The sequence below is a fragment of the Anopheles marshallii genome, chromosome 2 (genome assembly GCF_943734725.1).
Source record: "Anopheles marshallii chromosome 2, idAnoMarsDA_429_01, whole genome shotgun sequence".
NCBI lineage: Eukaryota > Metazoa > Arthropoda > Insecta > Diptera > Culicidae > Anopheles > Anopheles marshallii.
The window spans coordinates 5,543,154-5,561,970 of NC_071326.1; the positions used below are offsets into that span (position 1 = coordinate 5,543,154).

Genomic DNA, 18,817 nt, shown 5'->3' on the forward strand with positions numbered 1-18,817 from the left:
GATATGGTTTAAATTTCCACTACACAACGGGTGGAATCGCTTTTTTTTTTAGCGTGTTTAACAAACGAAACACAGCTGTATTCTAACACCTTGGTCTGGGAAGTGTAAAAAGATACTGGGTCACATTGGAACGGCGCACGTGAATGCGCGAATGGCGCAGCGAGATTTGTCCGTTCCACAAGCAAAATCTAATGTAGATGAGGATCCGCTTAAGATCGCGCATTTGACAACGATTTCCGCCTCAAAAGGAATACCCTTTTCCGGTCGGTTCCTGACAGCGAAAGGAACAGTTCCTTCCCATGCATAAACGGCTAAATGGATGACTGGGAAAGGATCGAACAAAACAGAACCACAGCAAGCGAAGAATACTTGAGCTCTGGAATTGCCCGGCAGTACACTTCCGGTGTGGAGTGCATGAATAAAAGTGCGGAATGCCTTGGGCTTACCGTTGGCGCATTTTGTTGGAACGATTCTAAATGCTATTCATTAGCTCATTAACATATGTTTCGGCATGCAGAAGAAAGGGGCCGTGCACATCTTCATCCAGTTTCACTCCGTATGGGCTTTTGGGACTCGTTTTGTACAACTCAACCCAAAACAGGCAACCGGAGTAATACGATTTGTTCGTGTGCATCTTCTCCTTTTTGGTCTGCATACGTTTGCTGCAAGTAAAAATAAACTAAAGCGGGTGAGTGAGTCAGGCAGTCTGAGTTCCGTTCCGAGGGGAACCATCCACCAGGTTGTGTGCGTACTGGTCGGAACGTAGCTTTCTCCTGTCAGGAAGGTTTTCTTTGACGGTTCCGCTTTACTCTCGGGAAGTAAAACAGCGTTGTGGATGTGGATAATTGTTACACCCTGCTATTATTAGCTCATTTCGGTGTCGGATCACCTTCCGGGTCGTCGGCAAAAGATAAACATACAGAGGATGAGACACGGACCGCTTGGTTGTATTTAGCAGGAGTGTCCACGTAGGACTCCACGGATTGTTGTGTTCTGTTTCATCACACACGTTGGCGCTAATTTTGGTGATTATCGTCTGAGTTTTTCTTTTTGTTTAGTTCCAAGTTCTGAAAAGAGCTCTGGGATTTTGCCGTGGTGGTCCTTACATATGTTTCGTGTTCTTTTTACAGTTTATAGATTTTTGTAAAACATTTCATCACCCGCTGTGAGATCTGGAATAAAACGCAGGAATTGTTCTTTAAACTCAAGTTTAGAGAGAGAGAGAGAGACAGCCCTTCAAAACAAACCTCGTCCATAATGGGATGATAAATGAAACCCAGCCTAAACCACGCACCGGCAACATCATTACTTCAGTGCGCGAGCCAACTTGAACAAAGCGGCATTAGAAAGTTGGTGAGAACAATGGTCTTTGCTACTGCTTTACCTTGCCCCCTGCTACTAGCAATTCAAGCTACTGTTGTACACGTTCGTCCGGACCTATTGTCAGAAAGTTATCTTTTGGTGCGCTAGCGCTAGATTTAGTTTTTATGAAAGTTTACGCAAAAGAGTTCCCCCGAGTCGCTCCTACGCTCTCTGGGGAAATGGGAAATTCTCCGTTGTCTCCAAGAAACACATTGCGAGTTCACGTGAGAACAGCAAGTAGACAAACGACAAGTGTTATATCAATTTACACTGATATCAGGTGTTTGTTAACCACAAAACGTGTGCCAAACTGCTCGCGTACACCTCGGAGAACCACGCGCGTAACAGGTTTAACATAAGAGACGTAAACAGGGTGCATAATACGACAGAAGCGGAGTAGTACAAACATCACACATTTTGTTGAAAGTAGATAGTAAAACATCCTAACGTTCGTAGAATGTACTAATTGTTGATTCCTTTTTTTACCTTTCTTCATTGTAGGTGAGTGCTCCAAATCTGCTGGAGGGTGTCCACGACGATACTGTCACGGAAGAGAGCAATAGACATGTAAGTAGCACCCTGTCCGGTGCGAAGATCCGCCGATCTTAAGACTACCATAAATTTCCCCATTGAACCGTTTCAACCGTTAGTACCCGACGATGTGTTGTGGTTGGGATGTGTTGTAACGACGACGAACGGGTGTAGTTAATCGATGCTACACGCCACTGTGTCACGGTTCAGGTCGGTTGTATCGATTTAATTGAGATCTCCGAACGGTTGATGGCCATCGGTGCGGGTGGTTGTAATTCAGCAAACGAACGCCAAAGACCGACCATAATGAAACGAGTTGGATAGGTAATTCTTGGCAAAATGCTGGCAGACTTATTTGCGGTGTTAAAATGGGACGTCGTTAGCGTAGGTGAGCCACCCTACCGTACCAACAACTCCAAGTTTTTGGGGCTTCGGTTCAAGCGTACCCGGGATGCGTGTGTGTGTCAAGAACGTTGAGGTTCGTAGCGATCGTTGCGCTTTCGGCACCGTGTGTATCAATCATCTCCGTGTTCTTGTTTCCCATGGTGGAAGGAACGGTCGGGGTTTCGATCTATCTTTCGGGGCCGATCCCACGGAACGCTATGCGTTACCAGAAGAAGTCGAATCATTAAACTGCCAAATTGGCTTATTATCGTTGGTATGGTTTGCCGAAGCATACGGCTGGGTTGGCCGTTGTGTGGTAAGGTAACTCCCTTCGCGAGCAACCGTCCGGAGATCCGTGTGGTGCAAAGTACCAGTTCGGTGCTTGTAGAAGGAAAAGCTTGATTGCATTGGAATGACCATATTAGCTACGGTCAAGCATCGGTTCTACCATTTACAGGCTGTTTACAGGCCTGTCCTGTTCGGGGTTTGCCCGTTCAGTTTTGAACAAGATCTAGCAGAAGGTTTCGTGTCTCGTGTTTTTTTTTGTTGTTTCGGGTGTTACTGAATGGGTGATCAATTTGGGGAGACTTTCCACCGGAAAATGAAGGCAACGGAATGGTTTAGGATTTTTGTCTGGTTGTTGTGTTTTGCGGTGTAGTTGTAGCTGACGTCGGTCCGACTGCTTACAGTATGCTTTGTAGGTCGACTTAAAATAAAGGCTCTCCAGTGTGCATGCGAAGTTAAGTGTACGTTTGCAAATGTTTTGCTTACCAAGCTGTGTAAGCAAAAATCGAACCAAAGTTGCTGTATCGGCTTTAAGTTGGTCTACTAAGGCGAGCCTCTGTATGTGCTACACAAAAATTGTGTTGTTTAAAGTCAATGGTGTTGCTAATTTTTAGATTATGATTCATGGGATTTTGTACGAATTCCAGAATTCAGAAGCAAACATCCATTTCAACGTCATCTGTTAGTGATTGTCGTTGCTTGCGGGTGATCAATCTCGTACCATATGTGAGCTGTGAGAAGATGCTTCCAGCAAGGGCAACTCTGAGATCGGGCCGAGTACTCACCATCGAGCTGCACGATCAACAAGATCAGCCCAAATCAAGGCGCGAGTAGTCTCACGCATCTCGCGGCGGAGAGAAATCTCGTCCCGTGCTCTTTGCGTGTTGTGTATTTCCAAACGAAAAAATTCACCAACATAGCAGCAGACGTGCCCAGTTGGGACAGAGAGAGCAGTGAGCATCGAACTAGGGCCATCAGCAGCTTTTTTCCAATCCTCAGTTCTCTCTAACGCCAACCAGCACCAGCACTCCGAACGGGGAATTTCGTTGGCGCGGCTGAGCAAGACGCAACCAAACCTGGGGCTGGAAGCATTTACCGAAGAGAGCATCACCACTCGGCTGGTGCGCCAAAGAGATCGCCACACTCCGGATGATGGTGGCATTACGGACTTGAGAATGTGCGGATTTAGTTTCCATTAGACGACGAACGAGACCGACAGCTAACAGCGCTATCGTCCGGTTACCATCGAAGCGTATCGTTTTCGTGTGCGGGAGATTGGGTGTGAATACAAGCAATCGTGGTAAAAACGAGAACGGTTTCTTCAGATATTTTACAAAACCCGCATACGGTGCTGTTGGGGTCGGTCAGCTGTGATGGAAATGAAAAATTCACCCGCATCGGGACGGTTGTCGCGTTTGTGCAAGTGTAGATCGTAGATCGTTTCACGCAGTGAAGATAATAAACAGAGTGCCCCATGTCCGGGGATTACGAAAAGGGGCGAGTCCCTCATGTCGAGAAAGTGGAAACAAATACACAATTAAAGTGGCCACTTTCCTGCTCAAGAAGGATATCCACTTCCGTGTGCTTGGGCCACTTCCACCAGGCAAATATTTAAAACAGTTGTGTTAGTTTCATGCAGGCGTTTCGGTTAGAAACGGTTGTGTGGTCATGGAGGTTTTGTGGCTGTTTGAAGAAAAAAAAACATATTTATGCTACGTGCATTTCCTGAAATTCAAAGCGATCGTTGCATTCCGTACGCACATTTCGGCACACAACCGTGCTTCCGTAAGGCGTCCGTGCATATTAGGGGTAGGGGTGGACGCACCGGTAAAGCACACGTCCACCCCTCGGTAATTTCAAACGTATTTTTTTCGCGTTCCATAAGGGAAGTTGTGCGCTCTCGCTCTCCCCAAACAACAACACGTCGCCCGTCGCCAATTCAATTTCCTTTAATTGACCATTCATACAATCAAAATACTAGCCCGCTGGTCTGTTGGTTGGTGCCGGACCGTTGCAACAGATATCGCGCCACACTCTCCGGTGATCTTTTGAAGCAAGCGCATCGTCTAGTGCATTTGAAGTTTGTGGTTAATGGTCGATCGTGGCGAGAAGTGCAACTTTGTGCTGTGTTTCCTACAACAAAACCCCCGGAAAGTTCGGAAAGTGTTTTCTTTCCCGGAGAGTTCCTGTGTGCTTTTCGTTTGCGTGGAGTAGCGTGATGATGTTTTTTTTTGTTTGAGAAGGTGAATTTAGCTGAATGATCCATTGTGCGTTCCCGGATTACGGTGGAAAGTTCACAGCCAAGAGGAAAGTGAAGATTTGATTCAATTGTTTGTGCTTGAAGTTTGTGTTTGGAAGAAGAGAGAGTCGATGCTGAATGGAAACGCATTTTTTGGAAGTGATCGTGGAACATCGAAACGAGTGCATCCGCTAGTGCAACTGCAATGTCAGAGTCATCTTGACAGATCGAAATCGCGGTTCGTCACATGAGCGTCCGTGTCTGCAGTGGGCTCTGCTAGTGTTTGCTATTGCTAAACACGTCCACTCAACATCACCGAAGCATTAATGCGCTGTGCGTCGTACACTTTCGAAAGTGTTGCCAAATATATTGTAGCGTGTGTACGCCAATGTCGCCATCCAACTGGAGCCTATGCTCCACTAACGAGAAAGGATGATGAAAGTGATTTATGGAATTGTTAATCTGCACCACCTTTGCGATGAGCTGTAGCATTTGTTTTGGGTGTGATTCACTCACGCGAACCACCATTCACGCTGTTGCGTGTTGCGGTGAATTAGTATTTTACTTCCATGCGAATGTGCAAATTTAATTGATGCTGCCGTGTGTTGTATGCTCAATGGAGCTTTCTGCGTGTTTGTTCCCATGGAAAAGGTGGACGAAGGGGTAGTACATCCGTCGTTCGGCCCATTTGGAGGATAATAGATCATACGGTCCGACGCAAACAAGGAAAACTGAAATGAAATTGCATCCCCCCAACAACCACAACGCCCCTTTTCCCGGGTGAAGGGAATCCGGCCGCGTCTGCCTATTTCCATGCCGACAACCATCCGGAACACCCAGAACCGGGAGAAAGGGAATATTGGGAAATTAAAAACATGATGGAAAAATGGTTTCGGTGAAGCGCTTAGCGGTTGCTTCTATCTTGCCTTCTCTTGGTCGCCCGGACGAAGCGGACGGCCGTCAGTTTTTGGGGATGGCAGGGATGGTTTAATGGTTTACCGATGATCAAGCAGGTTCACGGCATCCAACGCTCGCTTCCAATAGTGAAAGAGGAAGAAAAACAAAACAAACCCACCGCGCTACGTCGTCCTGCTCTCTACGCCACCCTTTTTCTCTCCACCCACCCCCCCCACCGGGAGCACCTGAGTAAACGCGCGCGAGTGTATCTTTCTACAAACGCAACGCCGCGAAAGGGAGCCCGGTTGGCATACGGCAAGGGTAAACAACTTTCTAGAGAGATGGAATAATTATGATTGAATGCATAAAACCCGGGAGGGGGGAATCTTGTGGCAGTGACTTTGGTCAAACGATCGGGTGGTTGTTTTGTGATCGTGGGATTATTTGCTCCATCGGGCAAATCCTCCAGGTGGGACCAGATGCACGGGATGCCGCTTGAGATAAAGCCGGGCTTCAGTAAAAAAAGTTTACCGTGTTTGTTGGAGGTGGTGGCGATCGCTAAGTAATCTTAATTTCCGATCATGAGTTCGCTTTCCTCAATGTGCTCAATCGGTCGGGTAAACGGTGGGGAAGAATCTTGAGCACCTTGTGAACTGTTGACACATTTAACCAACGGCAGTTTATGTTTGGTATTTATCTTCAAAGAAATGCGCATTATTCTTATCATTTGCTACTGTAGAATTAGTTAAGCTTCTATACACGTTTATCACGTCAAGCTGGAATTAAGCAGATTGTTGAATCAAATATGCATTAATGAGAGAAATAGAGTGCTGATGTAGGTATTTATGTTAACCTATGCATAGGTCTTTTCATGAACAGCTGGAATTCTGAAGTATTTTAACTGTTTACGAAGAAATCCAATACTTTTTGATAGATTTGTTAAGATCACTTGATGAATAATGTCTTGCAAGAGTTATAACTCAATACATATACTTATTCCTATCAACACAACATTGTTAAGATCGTCTACATTCGGCATCCATATCTCTACGTTGCAACGAAAAACCGTTGTAAAGATTCACTTCGTACTGCAGCAAATGTAACGGCGAGTTCGCTGCAACACCCGCTGCAATGCGCTGTACCGAACCGAGCGGAAGTTACATTAGTTGTGTGAAATTTCCCAACCGTGAAGTGAAACGAAAAAAGCGAGAGAAAACAAAACACAGACGACAGAACCTTCGCAATAAATTTCTCCTGGGAACCATAACTTGAATGCGGTTTTTTTTTTCAAGACTACAAAATGGCTCAAAACAAGTGTTACCGAACAACACAACTAAAAAAGGGTTGGTTTTGGTGTGCAGTAGTTGCATCATTGCATAGCGAAACCTCACACCACACAGTTACTGGTGGAGTTGGTCTACGGTGTACGGGACGGTCACCGATGCGTTTAGCCGTGGACTTGCATTATTATATTTCCGGCCCAAGGTTAAGATACGGTCGGTGGCGTCGGAAGTTTTTGCATTGCACACACTACTGTACCGTGGGTTATCCACAGATCAGGTCGGTGAATTTGGCTCACTATGCTAGATGTCAGAAACAATCCGAACGATAGCCATGAAGGGAATATTGAGATGAAATGGACCATTTTGAAATGATCTGGTAGAAGGACGATGTCTAGAAACAATAAAATAGTTATTATACACTTCAACACTTCATATGTTATTCGTCTTTTTCTTGAAGACTTCAAGTCATTCACCTTCTCGCAGCAGCTACTGGCGAGAGTATTCGGATGCCCTGAAGGACCATTAATATTCAAACAGTCCTTCTTAATCTCACGCTGTACATGGTTAATTTTGACCTTTGAAGTCACGTTACGCCGACCCGGGGACATAACCTCTGAGTTGCGAAAAGCATTCACATGCAACGGTAGCATTCGTTAAAAGCTAGCGTGTTTGTATCTAACCAAGATAAGTTTGCCCGTCCGGAGGTATGTGTGCGATCAAGATCAGCAACGATATCTTTCACACGTGCGCGCATAGTTTTCTTGCCGGCACCGGTAAAATGACACCTCCAGCGAAACCTATTGGAGATCCCCGAGATCATGTGACCGACCTGTCCATCTCGACGATCGTCAGCGGTGCGCCCTGAGTGGTGCTCAGTTGCGCATTATTCTCCGCGCTATCTAATCGGCATTTACAACGGTCATCATATTGCGTTGCGCCGACCGGGACGAGCCGAAGAAAACGCTAATGAAGAACACGCAAATGTATGTACTTCAGTGCCCCTGGGTTGGGCGTGATGCGTTGCTCACTTTCGCCCATTTCTGTGTGTCCCATGTTGGGAGCGTTCTTCTCCGCAACGCAGACAGAAGGGTAGATAGGGTTTCTTGCGATGTAGATTAGCCAGTGTACCGTCACCAAACGGGCCGGCTCGTCGTCGGTTGGGTGATTTAATTATTTCGTATCCTTACCTAACCAGCCGGCTGTGCACGTAACGCAACTCACACCGCCAATGGTCAATGTTTAATTGCGTAATGAATGTTATTAGAATACATTATCGTCTCTTTGGGAGCAATTCCGACAGCACGGCGTGTCCGAGTGTGGATTAGCATTTGGGCGAAGTTGTCCGATCTGTGCGGTTAGTGAGTAGTGTGCGCTGATGTTGTACATGTTCTTTAGCTGACACTGACCACCGTTGACTGACACGTCAGACGATCGTAGCACACAGCGAGCATCGATCGGAGCGTGCTGTCACAGCTTATTCAGGGCAGTGGTAAAGCGTTTGGTTGGACGTCCCTTGTGGTTGATTAAGTTGATCGCAAGGTAAAGCATGGTGCTCGTTGGTGGAAGAATGCAATTTATGGTGGGAGTTTGCTGATCCTCTCTTCCATTTCCGTAGGCCGTACCTACTGATGTCAGTCTGACAATTTGTCCTTCATTTGCTATGATTGCATATTGCTCTAGTCCGCAAGTCGAAGACCTACGCAAATCTTCCCTTACTGAATTGATCGATTATTTATGATGCAATAGGGCGGCAAAGGGTGGGATTGACAAACAAGTATGAGTTTTAGTAATATGACTCACGTAAATTATAGTTTTATTGCTGTAAGATGTAATACATGTCAAAGATGTATTGAAATGTGCATATAATCAAACTCTCGGGATAGCAAAAACATTGCCGGCATTCGTTTCGTAACAGACTGTTTCTATGTTTTCAATTCTAATCGCACATCAAAAAAGGGACAGAAATACAACAAACGGTCTCTGATGAGTCTGTAGCGTATTTTGCCTAGACTTGCGACGACTATCTCAGTAAATATTCTTGAAGTGAGGCGAGGAGATAAGACGTTATCTGATCAGTCTACTGAGCTTACTGAGCGTGCGTAATGTGCGGGTTTTACGACGTTTGATTCAAACTTGTCTACCTTCTTTCAAACGTGAATCCTTCACAAACAATCATATGCACTTCTCTTCCTTTGCAAGTAAAAATTAAATCTCGAACTTTTGAGCGCCTTGTTCTTCCTTGAGTTGAACAAAACCACCCATTACACATCCGGCACAATTGTGTTGTCGCTCAAAGATGTTGCTGCTACTGTAACCATCGCTGGCTCCCTGCGCAGTGAGATGATTATGATCTGCCGGTAGCGGCAGCAGCATTCGCCAGTAATTGGTCCACTTTTCCAATTACACCCCGCTGTGGAATGAAGGGTTTTTCGCATATTTTCGCTCGGTTCGCCGTAAAAACAAAGTTCTTTCTCCTGGTCGGTAATGTCGGTCCATCGTGGAGTATCATCGTTGTTGCTCGTTTGTATAGTTCGGCTGCGGGTAATTTTACTCTCGAGCAAACGGAAAAGGGCGAAAAGACAGATACGTCGGGGTTGTACCGTCAAGTCCAATGGCAATTGTTTCGCAGTGGAAATCTGATTTGTTACGTCGGCCTTCCCTGGGAGCGATCACTTTCCTTTCCACGACCCGTCGGCGGGACAACCTTTCCCATCAACGGTCGGTACGGTTGGTTGGCGAAGGCAGCGGGAAAATTAGCCCGCTGGCCTACGGCTGGTACCTCATGAAAGAAGTCATTTGCTTCGGTTGACCAACTGTCCGCCGGTGGTCCACTTGCTCAACAGCGCGCTCAGCGACAGTTTAGGGCCATTGTTGATGTTACAGGATCGCTGCTAAAAATAACGTTTTTGTAGAGTTTGGCGTAGAGCGAAGAGAAGAAAATAAAATCTTTACAAGAGGGAATAAAAAAAAACAACCTCACTAACGGCCTTCTTCCTTCCGGGGTTTGTGTCGTTGGAGCTTGTTTTGTTGTTTTGTGTGCTTTGTTGTTTTCTTTTGGACCGTAGCAACTCCACCATTGGCAATAAAACCCGACTACCGTTTCCGATTTGTATGAGTGACGTTCGGTGCTCATGCTGTTAGTTTCCTTAGCTTTGCCTACTACTTCGCGTGGAATGTTTTATGGTTTGCTAAGCTGTTGAGACGAATAGAGCTACCAGTTGAGCGTAAGGCTAATGAAAGCAGTACGGAAACACTGGGCGATGGGATCGTAATAGATACTGTAGGCTATCCATACGGATTGTTTAATGTACACGATTCCATATACCAACCGTTATTTTAGCTTATTAATTCCTGCCTGTCTGTCAAACATGGTCGAAATTCTGTTTTAATTACTCGACTGAGGGTGAAGCGTTAAAATAAAGTAAAGTGAATCTTTTAAATGCAGTAAACGGTAATTTCACAACTGTTGTGACAATTTCCCCGGCACGCGTTACTACCGTTGATAATGCTCATCAAGTTGTGTAGACAAGAAAACTGCACGATCGCGCCAGTTCGGTATGTCGTTTACGGTTGCAAAAACGTTGGAACAATCTGGATCGACCACACAGTCACCATCATCATGTGTTGCATGTAGAATCGGCCGGGAACGTACTGTTGTTTTGTCATCTTTTGGATGAGGTGATGCTTGGCGTTGATAGTCCCCTCCCCCCCCCCCGGGGGGGGGGCCTTCCCGAGGTCGCAGATAAGAGGAACATTCTTGAAGCATTCGTTTCGGGTTGCATTTGTACGGTAATGCAAAAATGACGTGATACATGAGATGTAGACTTCCTGTCTTTGTTTGCTTTCGTGCAACTTTCGAATGCGTCTCACGCGCGCATTTTCATGGTGGGAAGCAAATGATGCGCCAGCTTAGGAACTCGGTGCAAACAGTGAAACGGTGGTGGTGTTGGTTAGCACCGGACTGGAAACTAGGTTGAACCACTGCATGGTCGCTGGTGTTAGTTATCACTCTTTCTTTTCACCTAAATTTCAAAAACAATGCAATTGCCGATTCCCATCTGTATGCTCTTCCAATGTTCCAATGTTGAAGATGGAAGACAGCTGTCTGGTTCAACTTCCTACACACGCAGCCCGTTGGCAATTCCCCATAAATTAATGAAAGATCGTACAAGTTTCACGCGTTGAAAAATGGATATGCTCTTGATCTTGTTCTCTCAACGACCTCCGCCGTGAAGTTCAGATATGAGAAGGGGAAAAAAACTGGAGAAAAGTTATGAAGGTCGGGAACGCATCACGAAAGATTAAGACAACAACTGATGGGCCAACGAAGTAAGAAATTTGGTATGGTTATCTCGCCTTGATGCATCCTACGTAAAGCAGTCGAGAAAAAGAGTCAAGTCCACACAGTGTTGCAGAAGATACTGAAGTCCACGTCTGACACGCCGCCAAAGTTTGCCCACGGTATAGGGCATTGGTTCCCCTAGAGCATTTACATTCTGAGCTGACAACTGCATTCCACGAATTGATGTGTTTTCTGTTTTAGTTTCGCATTGCATCTTCTTCGGAACAGTTGTGCGGAGTTAAATACACGGCGACACTCCAATGGCGATGACAAGGCGAAGACAGGAATGAGTAAAGGGCGCAGTAAAAGCCACTGACATCATATCCAGTGGCGAAAACAAATGCAATCTAAGCGTATGGTAAACAACCGGCTTGATTCATTGTGTGCGCCGAGCGAACAAATTGGTTCCATTAGCCTCTGGTTGTGTACGGCGCTGTGGACGATCGTTTAACTATTTGCACTGCATCAAAATGGTCGACGAAGTTTGGAACTCCCCGTTAGAACGTACCAACACTAGCAACGAAATGCTTTAAATTCATTTCATTTTATGATCTGCAGATGTTTGCGAGAGAGAGATTAGAGTCAGCGGGAATGGAAAGAAGGAGTGCCGCGCTAAAAATAAATCCATATTTACGCGTGATGCTTTTATGATGTGTGCAATACGAATGCTTATTGCAAACACGTGTCACACTCACGACAAGCACATATTTTGGTTTGTTAGATTGCAATGGTACTCTGCAATACCGATTCCGATTCCGGGCATGGTACATGTTTTCCAACGTTTAGACGAAGACACATTTGTTAGTTTAAGTGTTAGACACGCGTAACGCAACTTCCTAGCTACTGAGCATCTGTTTTAAGCTTTCTATTTCCGGCACTTGGGGAGTGTAAGAAGAAAAGCGGACAAATGTTCTCACATCTAAACAATAGGAAAAGAGCATGTTCTTGGTGTTGTTTACTTTTGATTCACCACACGATTTGAGTGCTCTCGGTAGTGTTAAAAAGTTGGTGCAATTCAAACAAATATGGTGTTATAAAATATCAACTTTTCTTACAAAAAACGTAAGGCAAATGATCGATTAAAAAACATCTCAATTTGATGTTTGATGTGTTTGATGATGTACAACGTCTCTGCCTTTATTCCGAGTCTGAGGTAGTGGTAGAGATAACATTCAACAGAGTTTACTAAATTTGAGCAAAGACATTAAAACCAGTTCAACAGCAACAAGTGGTCTATGTTATATATACCAGTTGGTGCCATATATACATTTGCCATGTTATTTGGTGCCTATGAAGTCATGAGATAGTAACGCGGAACTCCATTCATTGTGATTTTACTGTGCACTGAATTGTTTTCTTGCGTTGCTCACAGCTAAGTGTTTCCGTTTTTTTAAAGAAAACGTGACTTACCGGTAGTCTCGGTGGCGATGTTGATGAATCACCCTCGAGCATGTTTACATTCATGTGTTTCCGAATGGTGGTCATGATCGACGGTGCTGTTTAAGATAAAAAAAACTCATGATCCCACAAGCCCGCTTCCGGTTTATGTTTGCCGTGTTTGAGTTGGTTCAAGCGTGTGTGTTCTTTTCGGCTGTTGATTGACGGCTGTTTGTCGATCAACCCGAATATCCCGAAACGAAGTATACCGTGCAAGTGTTGGCATCGGAAGTGCTGGGCTCGGATTCCAATGACGATTCTAATGACGAGGGTATATGAGATGCTTCAAAAACAAAATAATAATTCTGATAACGGATTGAGACGTAGTTCATAGACGTTCGTGCACCGGGAGACATCAAGGCTCTGAACGACCTCTGGTTGCATGGACGATCGACGTCAAAATATTATAAACTTCAGCAACTGATGATGCAGTTGTCCCTGCAATAAAATAAAAGAATTCCACAATAAAGATGATCAGTTTGACGTCATGTGTGGGGAATGCTTGTGGGCCTAAATCATATCACGTCAGTAAGATCAGTGGAATCGGAACGAGAAAAATCAATCAAACCGAAACGAATCTAGCGAGCAATCGGGATTTATCTTGCGCAAATCATAACATGTCTTTAGGATGCTATATACATGTTGATTAGATGTCTAACGCTGATACAGGCAGAGGGTCACAACCCATCCCCTACCGCAGCCTGATGGTTGGAGTGTTTTAAAACACGTTTAAATTCAGTTTCCACTGTTTAGACCACCGCGATTGCGGCGAGGCCGCAACGTGTCATTAAGTATAGGCATTACGTCTAACGACTGGCACTATCCGTTGGGGTTCGTTGGTAGTTTTTTCGTTTCATCATAACGGATCAACTGTTTTCCGAAAATCATTTTCCCAATGACGGCTCCGAGGCGGGAGGTTTTGTAGTGGAGTTTTGCTGGAGAGAGTAAAGATAGTTTGTGACCTCCCATGGCTTTTAGTGGCTTTTGATGCGTTCCGGTTGGTCGAGATCCGATAGCCTTTTCGTCAAATATTTAAAACAACGATTATCAATAAGTTTCGATAGCTTACGACACATTCGCGCGCACCGCGGGAAGGCCATCTGTCGGGTGTCGGGCCGGATTGATATTGGAAGATAAATTGAGCGTTTTTATTCACCCAATGTCAATGACATGTTTTGCGTGCAGCGGTCGCGGCTCCACATGTCGATGGACGATCGACTTTGATGTGCGTTTAAACATAAAAGTAAAAATAAAGCTTACCACACCACGGTATCGTATTATGTGGAATTTAATGCTTCTTACATGTTTTAATAACAACGAAAACCACCGCTTCAACACCGATCACGGAAGTGAAGGCACGGCAGCAAATCGTGCAGAAAATAAAGTAAAATAAAATATATGTCATCGGTTGGCGTTAAACTGAGGGGTGCAAACCAATTTAACCCTTACTTTCCAATCCGTCCGTACAATTGGAATCGGTTACTGCGCCATAATTTAACGCGTGTGGTGTCGAAAATCTAGCACCGTTAACGACGGGCCCCGGTCTGGCAAACGTGTCAATCAATCTGCCAGAAATAATTTAATTTGATATAAAGCGTCAAATGTAATGTGCTTGGGTAGGAGAGACGGCTCATGTTGCGTGTCCTTTCACCAAAAAAAAAATCTGAAACGATTGTAAAACAGAGAAAAATTAAAGCCAGAAACTCAATCAGTTTCATCCTCTTAACAGTTCAACACATTGTTCGAAGCTAATGAAACATTGAACGTTCACATTGCAGTGTTGTGGTAGCTAAGAGATACGTGCAGAGCTATAACAACATCTTTGAAGTCTTTGAAATGCAGTCGGACAGGCTGGTGTTGCACGTGGTGTAATGTTCACGGACGTTGGAGCTAAGCAAATATTGCCCTACGAACTCCACGCGTACGTTTCACATTAGTCTCCTGTACCGGCGTGATAGTTCTGTGAGGTGAATGTACAAACATTACAGTGAGCAGGCGTCAGCAAATGCGCCACTGCAACTGGACCGCAATAACAACAGTAACAGCAGTAACAGCGCTAACGGCAAAGAGACCCGGAACGGTAACGATCGTCCACCGGCCACAACGTTCCAGCGCAGCGGCAGTACGCTACGCCGGAACGTCGAGCGGAAACGATTTTTTGCCGCACCCGCGTGTATCACACCGGCCCCAACGGTGGTTCCGGTCGATACAGACGTTCCGCAAGACGTCGACAAAGGTAGCCCGAGCGGCGAGACGCAACACGACGGTGAGCAACGTGCAAACATGCTGCTCACATCACACGAGCATGTCGGCTTCAAGATGATGGGTTTCATCAAGGAGGATGAAATATATGCCAGCAGCATCGGTAACGATGGTGGTACTGAGGGTGACCAGCGTAGTTCCACCATCACCGGCAGTACTGGTCGTGGACGTAAAGCGATCATACCGGAGATAAATGTGGTCGCACCACCGGCAGCTGAGTCTGAGCAAGATGTAAGATGGCAAAGCGTGTTGGGAGATAAATTAAAGAGATGAGAAAAAGAATTGTGTGACTAGAAGCCAGGGAAAATGTGATAAACGGGTGGGAAGAAGCATAACCTTTCTAAAAGTTATTTAATATTTCAATACTACGGACTTCTTGCTATCAATTTTGGTTAATTAATTTTCTCATCGTATTTCCCGTCTTTCGCAGGGCAAGCAGATCAATCACAATGCATCGCCGTTCCGCCGCTGGGGCCAATCCTCGTTGCGATCGCGCTCGACAGAACATCGTACTCCGACTAATGGATCGGCTCGACGACCCTCATCGTTGGCCGCGTCAGAAAGCGACGTGTACACTAAATCCATTGACGATGACTACAGTTCGACCAAAAGTGGCTACAACCCGTACACCGGTGGCGTTGATACATTATCGACCGAGTCCACCTCTGTCACGACAGGTGGCGGTACATTGGGAACTGCTGGAAGTGGCAGTACGGCAGCTGCCGGCCCGACTGGTGTCGCTTCATGGGGAACCTCGTTCGAGAAACTGCTGGAAGATGCTGGAGGACTGCATACATTCTCGGTAAGAAATTCCACTATTTGAAGCTCAACTATTCCGCAATATAATGCTGTTCGCTCTCTTTTTGTAGGAATTTCTCAAGAAGGAGTTCTCCGCGGAAAACATCTACTTCTGGACGGCGTGCGAGCGTTATCGACAGTTAACCGAGCGTGAAGAGCGCGCACGTGAGGCACAGGCAATATTTGCGCGGCATCTTGAATCTGGCTGCAGTGAACCGGTGAATGTGGATTCGATCGCACGAAACATTGCGTTGGAAAATCTTCCCCAGGCAGAGACGACACTGTTTGCGGCCGCACAGAAACAGATTTTCAATCTGATGAAGTTTGATAGCTATCAACGGTTCATCAAATCGGATATGTACCGTGTGTGCCAGGAGGCGGAAGCGAAGGGACAAATTTTACCGTATCCAGGTGAACAGTTGGATCCGATGTTGCGTACGAGCTCCACGATGGTGTCCACCAGCGCGGCGAATGCTGCCAGTGTGACTAAGTTAAAAAAGTCGCTCAGCAATGCTGAAGATCGTAGGAGAAAATCGTTGTTACCGTGGCATCGGAAGACACGCTGTAAATCGAAGGATCGCGGTGATTCGGATGCATCCAAGAAGGATAATGGGAAGGGCGGTTCGTCCGGAGCAGGAAATGGAGAGAAAGGCTCTGGCATGGCAACAGCGGGCGGGGGTAGTAGTAGCAACACGTTGAAGCTACTCTCAACTAATTCCACTAGTGATATACACAGCTCACGGAGCTCATTAGCAAGGTGAGTGTAATGAAATTCTCCATCCTATATCCAGCCATTCATACAATGCTTTCTGTTACAGTTTTGATGCGGCGATCGGTGGTAAATCTTACGATCCGGATGACTCGCGCAACACGCTTTGTCGTGTGATCCTTTCCAACGGTGCAACGACCGTCGTGCAGACGCGATCGAACGAAACGATCAAGGAGCTGGTAGAACGGTTACTCGAAAAGCGTGGCATCGTATACAATGCTTACGAGGCGTTTTTGGCCGGCAGTACAAAACCACTTGATCTGGACGGTCCGTCGGTGAGTTTGTCCGGCAAGGAGGTGAACATCGATCAGCGCGTTGTATTCAAGCTAAACCTTCCAAACCGCAAAATGATATCGGTCAAGAGTAAGGCAACGAAACCGCTGGCGGACGTATTGCGACCCATCCTATACAAGTACAATTACGAGCTAGACCAGATGAAGGTGGAAGTGCACTCAGCGGTTGATGTTTCACTCGATATGACGCAACCGGTTACCACGGTGGATGGTTTGTATTTGTATATACGCAGCGCGAATGAATCTTCCGGTGGACCGGTTCATTCCGAGCTTGGTCGTCCATTGGCCGGTGCACGCCCCGTTATAAATACGGCCACCCATCAACAGATTGTGCATCACTTTCAGCAGCAACAGCAGCAACTTCTGAACAGTCAGCCAACGGGCGCCAATCAGCCGCAACAACCGCACACCTTTGTCATCCCGTCCTCTAATCCACCTTCCTATGCGGTGGCAACGACCACTAAAAGTCAGCAATTATTCGGAAGCGGCGCAGCAGCCGCCGCCACGTGCAATAACAAAATGAACCAAAATCAAACGCGTGCCAAGGAACAGACGGAACCGGTAAAGGATGATCAGCAAGGAACGGCTGGTGGCCGAGTTCAGCAGGAGCTTAACACACTGGATGAGATTACGAACAAAGTGTTTAACGAGCTGATGAACGGTAAAACGGCCAGTAATGGGACAGTTGGAAAGGGACCACCGGATGTGGATTGTGTGTCCGACACGTCCTCAACGAGACGCGATCGATTTCGTCGCCGTGGGTCCAATGCAGCACCCTCCGAGAGTGGTCGAGGAGCAAAAAGTAAAAAGTGTTCCACGGGTGGATCTGAGGACGGAGGAGAAAGTGTGAACAATCTGGGCATCAAAAAGCCAATCATCGCAAAACTGAAGGCGGGTGTAAAGCTGCAGATCCCAACGCGGTCACAGAACGATGGTATGGCGAACGAATAGTAAGTAACCCTAAGAACATTACTAATTTAAAGTGTATTATTAACAGAGCTACTGGAAGGATTAAAGCGAGCCCAGAGGAGTCGTCTGGAGGATCAACGGGGTACGGAAATAAATTTTGAGTTGCCGGATTTTCTGAAGGATAAGGAAAACTTTTCCACCGCTGCGGCGGCTCCACTGGTAAACTCTAGCACCGGGTCCATCAATACGGCATTGTCAGCATCAACGACGGCAGGTCCGTCTAAGCTGATGCGCAGCAAACCTGCCCGTCGCTCAGAGGCCGCCACACCGACCAGTGAGTTTGTCGGAGGATCGCTACAGCAGATCAATAAACCCCAACCGGCCCCACGGTTATCGATTACCGGTCAAGGCGGTCGACAAAATCTGTCCGGTCCAGGCTCACCAGTCCATACGGCCGTTAGCGATAGTCATCTGAATCTGTCCACTCAGTGTAACGCGTCGCCACTACCACAAGATGATCCCTTTCACGTTCACAGTGGTGGTGTTGGAACCGGCGGAGGCGGTGGATCGCAGTCCGAAACAAGCTATGCCGGTAAGTGATCCGCGTGGAGTAATTTTATGCAGTGTAGCTTTTGGTTTACGGCAACCTTTAACAGATTACAGCGAAAACAAACTATGGCAAAGTGAAGCTTCACTTTCTTACTAATCTACTATCAACGATCTACTAACATTTCCTCTATTTTTCCATTAATTTTCTTCTGTCTGTGAACGTGTGTGTGCGTGAACTCATCGCGTGAACTATTCCCGAACCACGAACATCAAACACGAACACTGAAACAGGGAGCATATCGAGCGTGGTAGAAGTTGCTCTCGGCTAGTGTTGTCCAGATTGTCCGGCGAAACGCACCCTGGGACAAATGTTTTAGCAATAGAACAGCCAACCAACAAACTATATCCCATTATGCTTCCGATCCAATTCGCCTGTACCGGTACCTACCTTTTTATATAAGTGCGTATGGGCGTCAC

At 46.2% G+C, this 18,817-nt stretch overlaps 1 protein-coding gene across 1 annotated transcript in view; it reads left to right on the forward strand.

Annotated features, from left to right (window-relative positions):
* LOC128710502 (regulator of G-protein signaling loco) overlaps positions 1-18,817 on the forward strand; it is a 45,249-nt gene that overhangs the window by 24,941 nt on the left and 1,491 nt on the right. Inside the window, exons 2-6 of the mRNA XM_053805557.1 lie at positions 1,864-1,929; positions 15,453-15,824; positions 15,892-16,577; positions 16,639-17,816; positions 17,880-18,383. Coding sequence (XP_053661532.1) covers positions 1,864-1,929; positions 15,453-15,824; positions 15,892-16,577; positions 16,639-17,816; positions 17,880-18,383 — 2,806 coding nt within the window. The remainder of the gene's footprint in view (positions 1-1,863; positions 1,930-15,452; positions 15,825-15,891; positions 16,578-16,638; positions 17,817-17,879; positions 18,384-18,817) is intronic.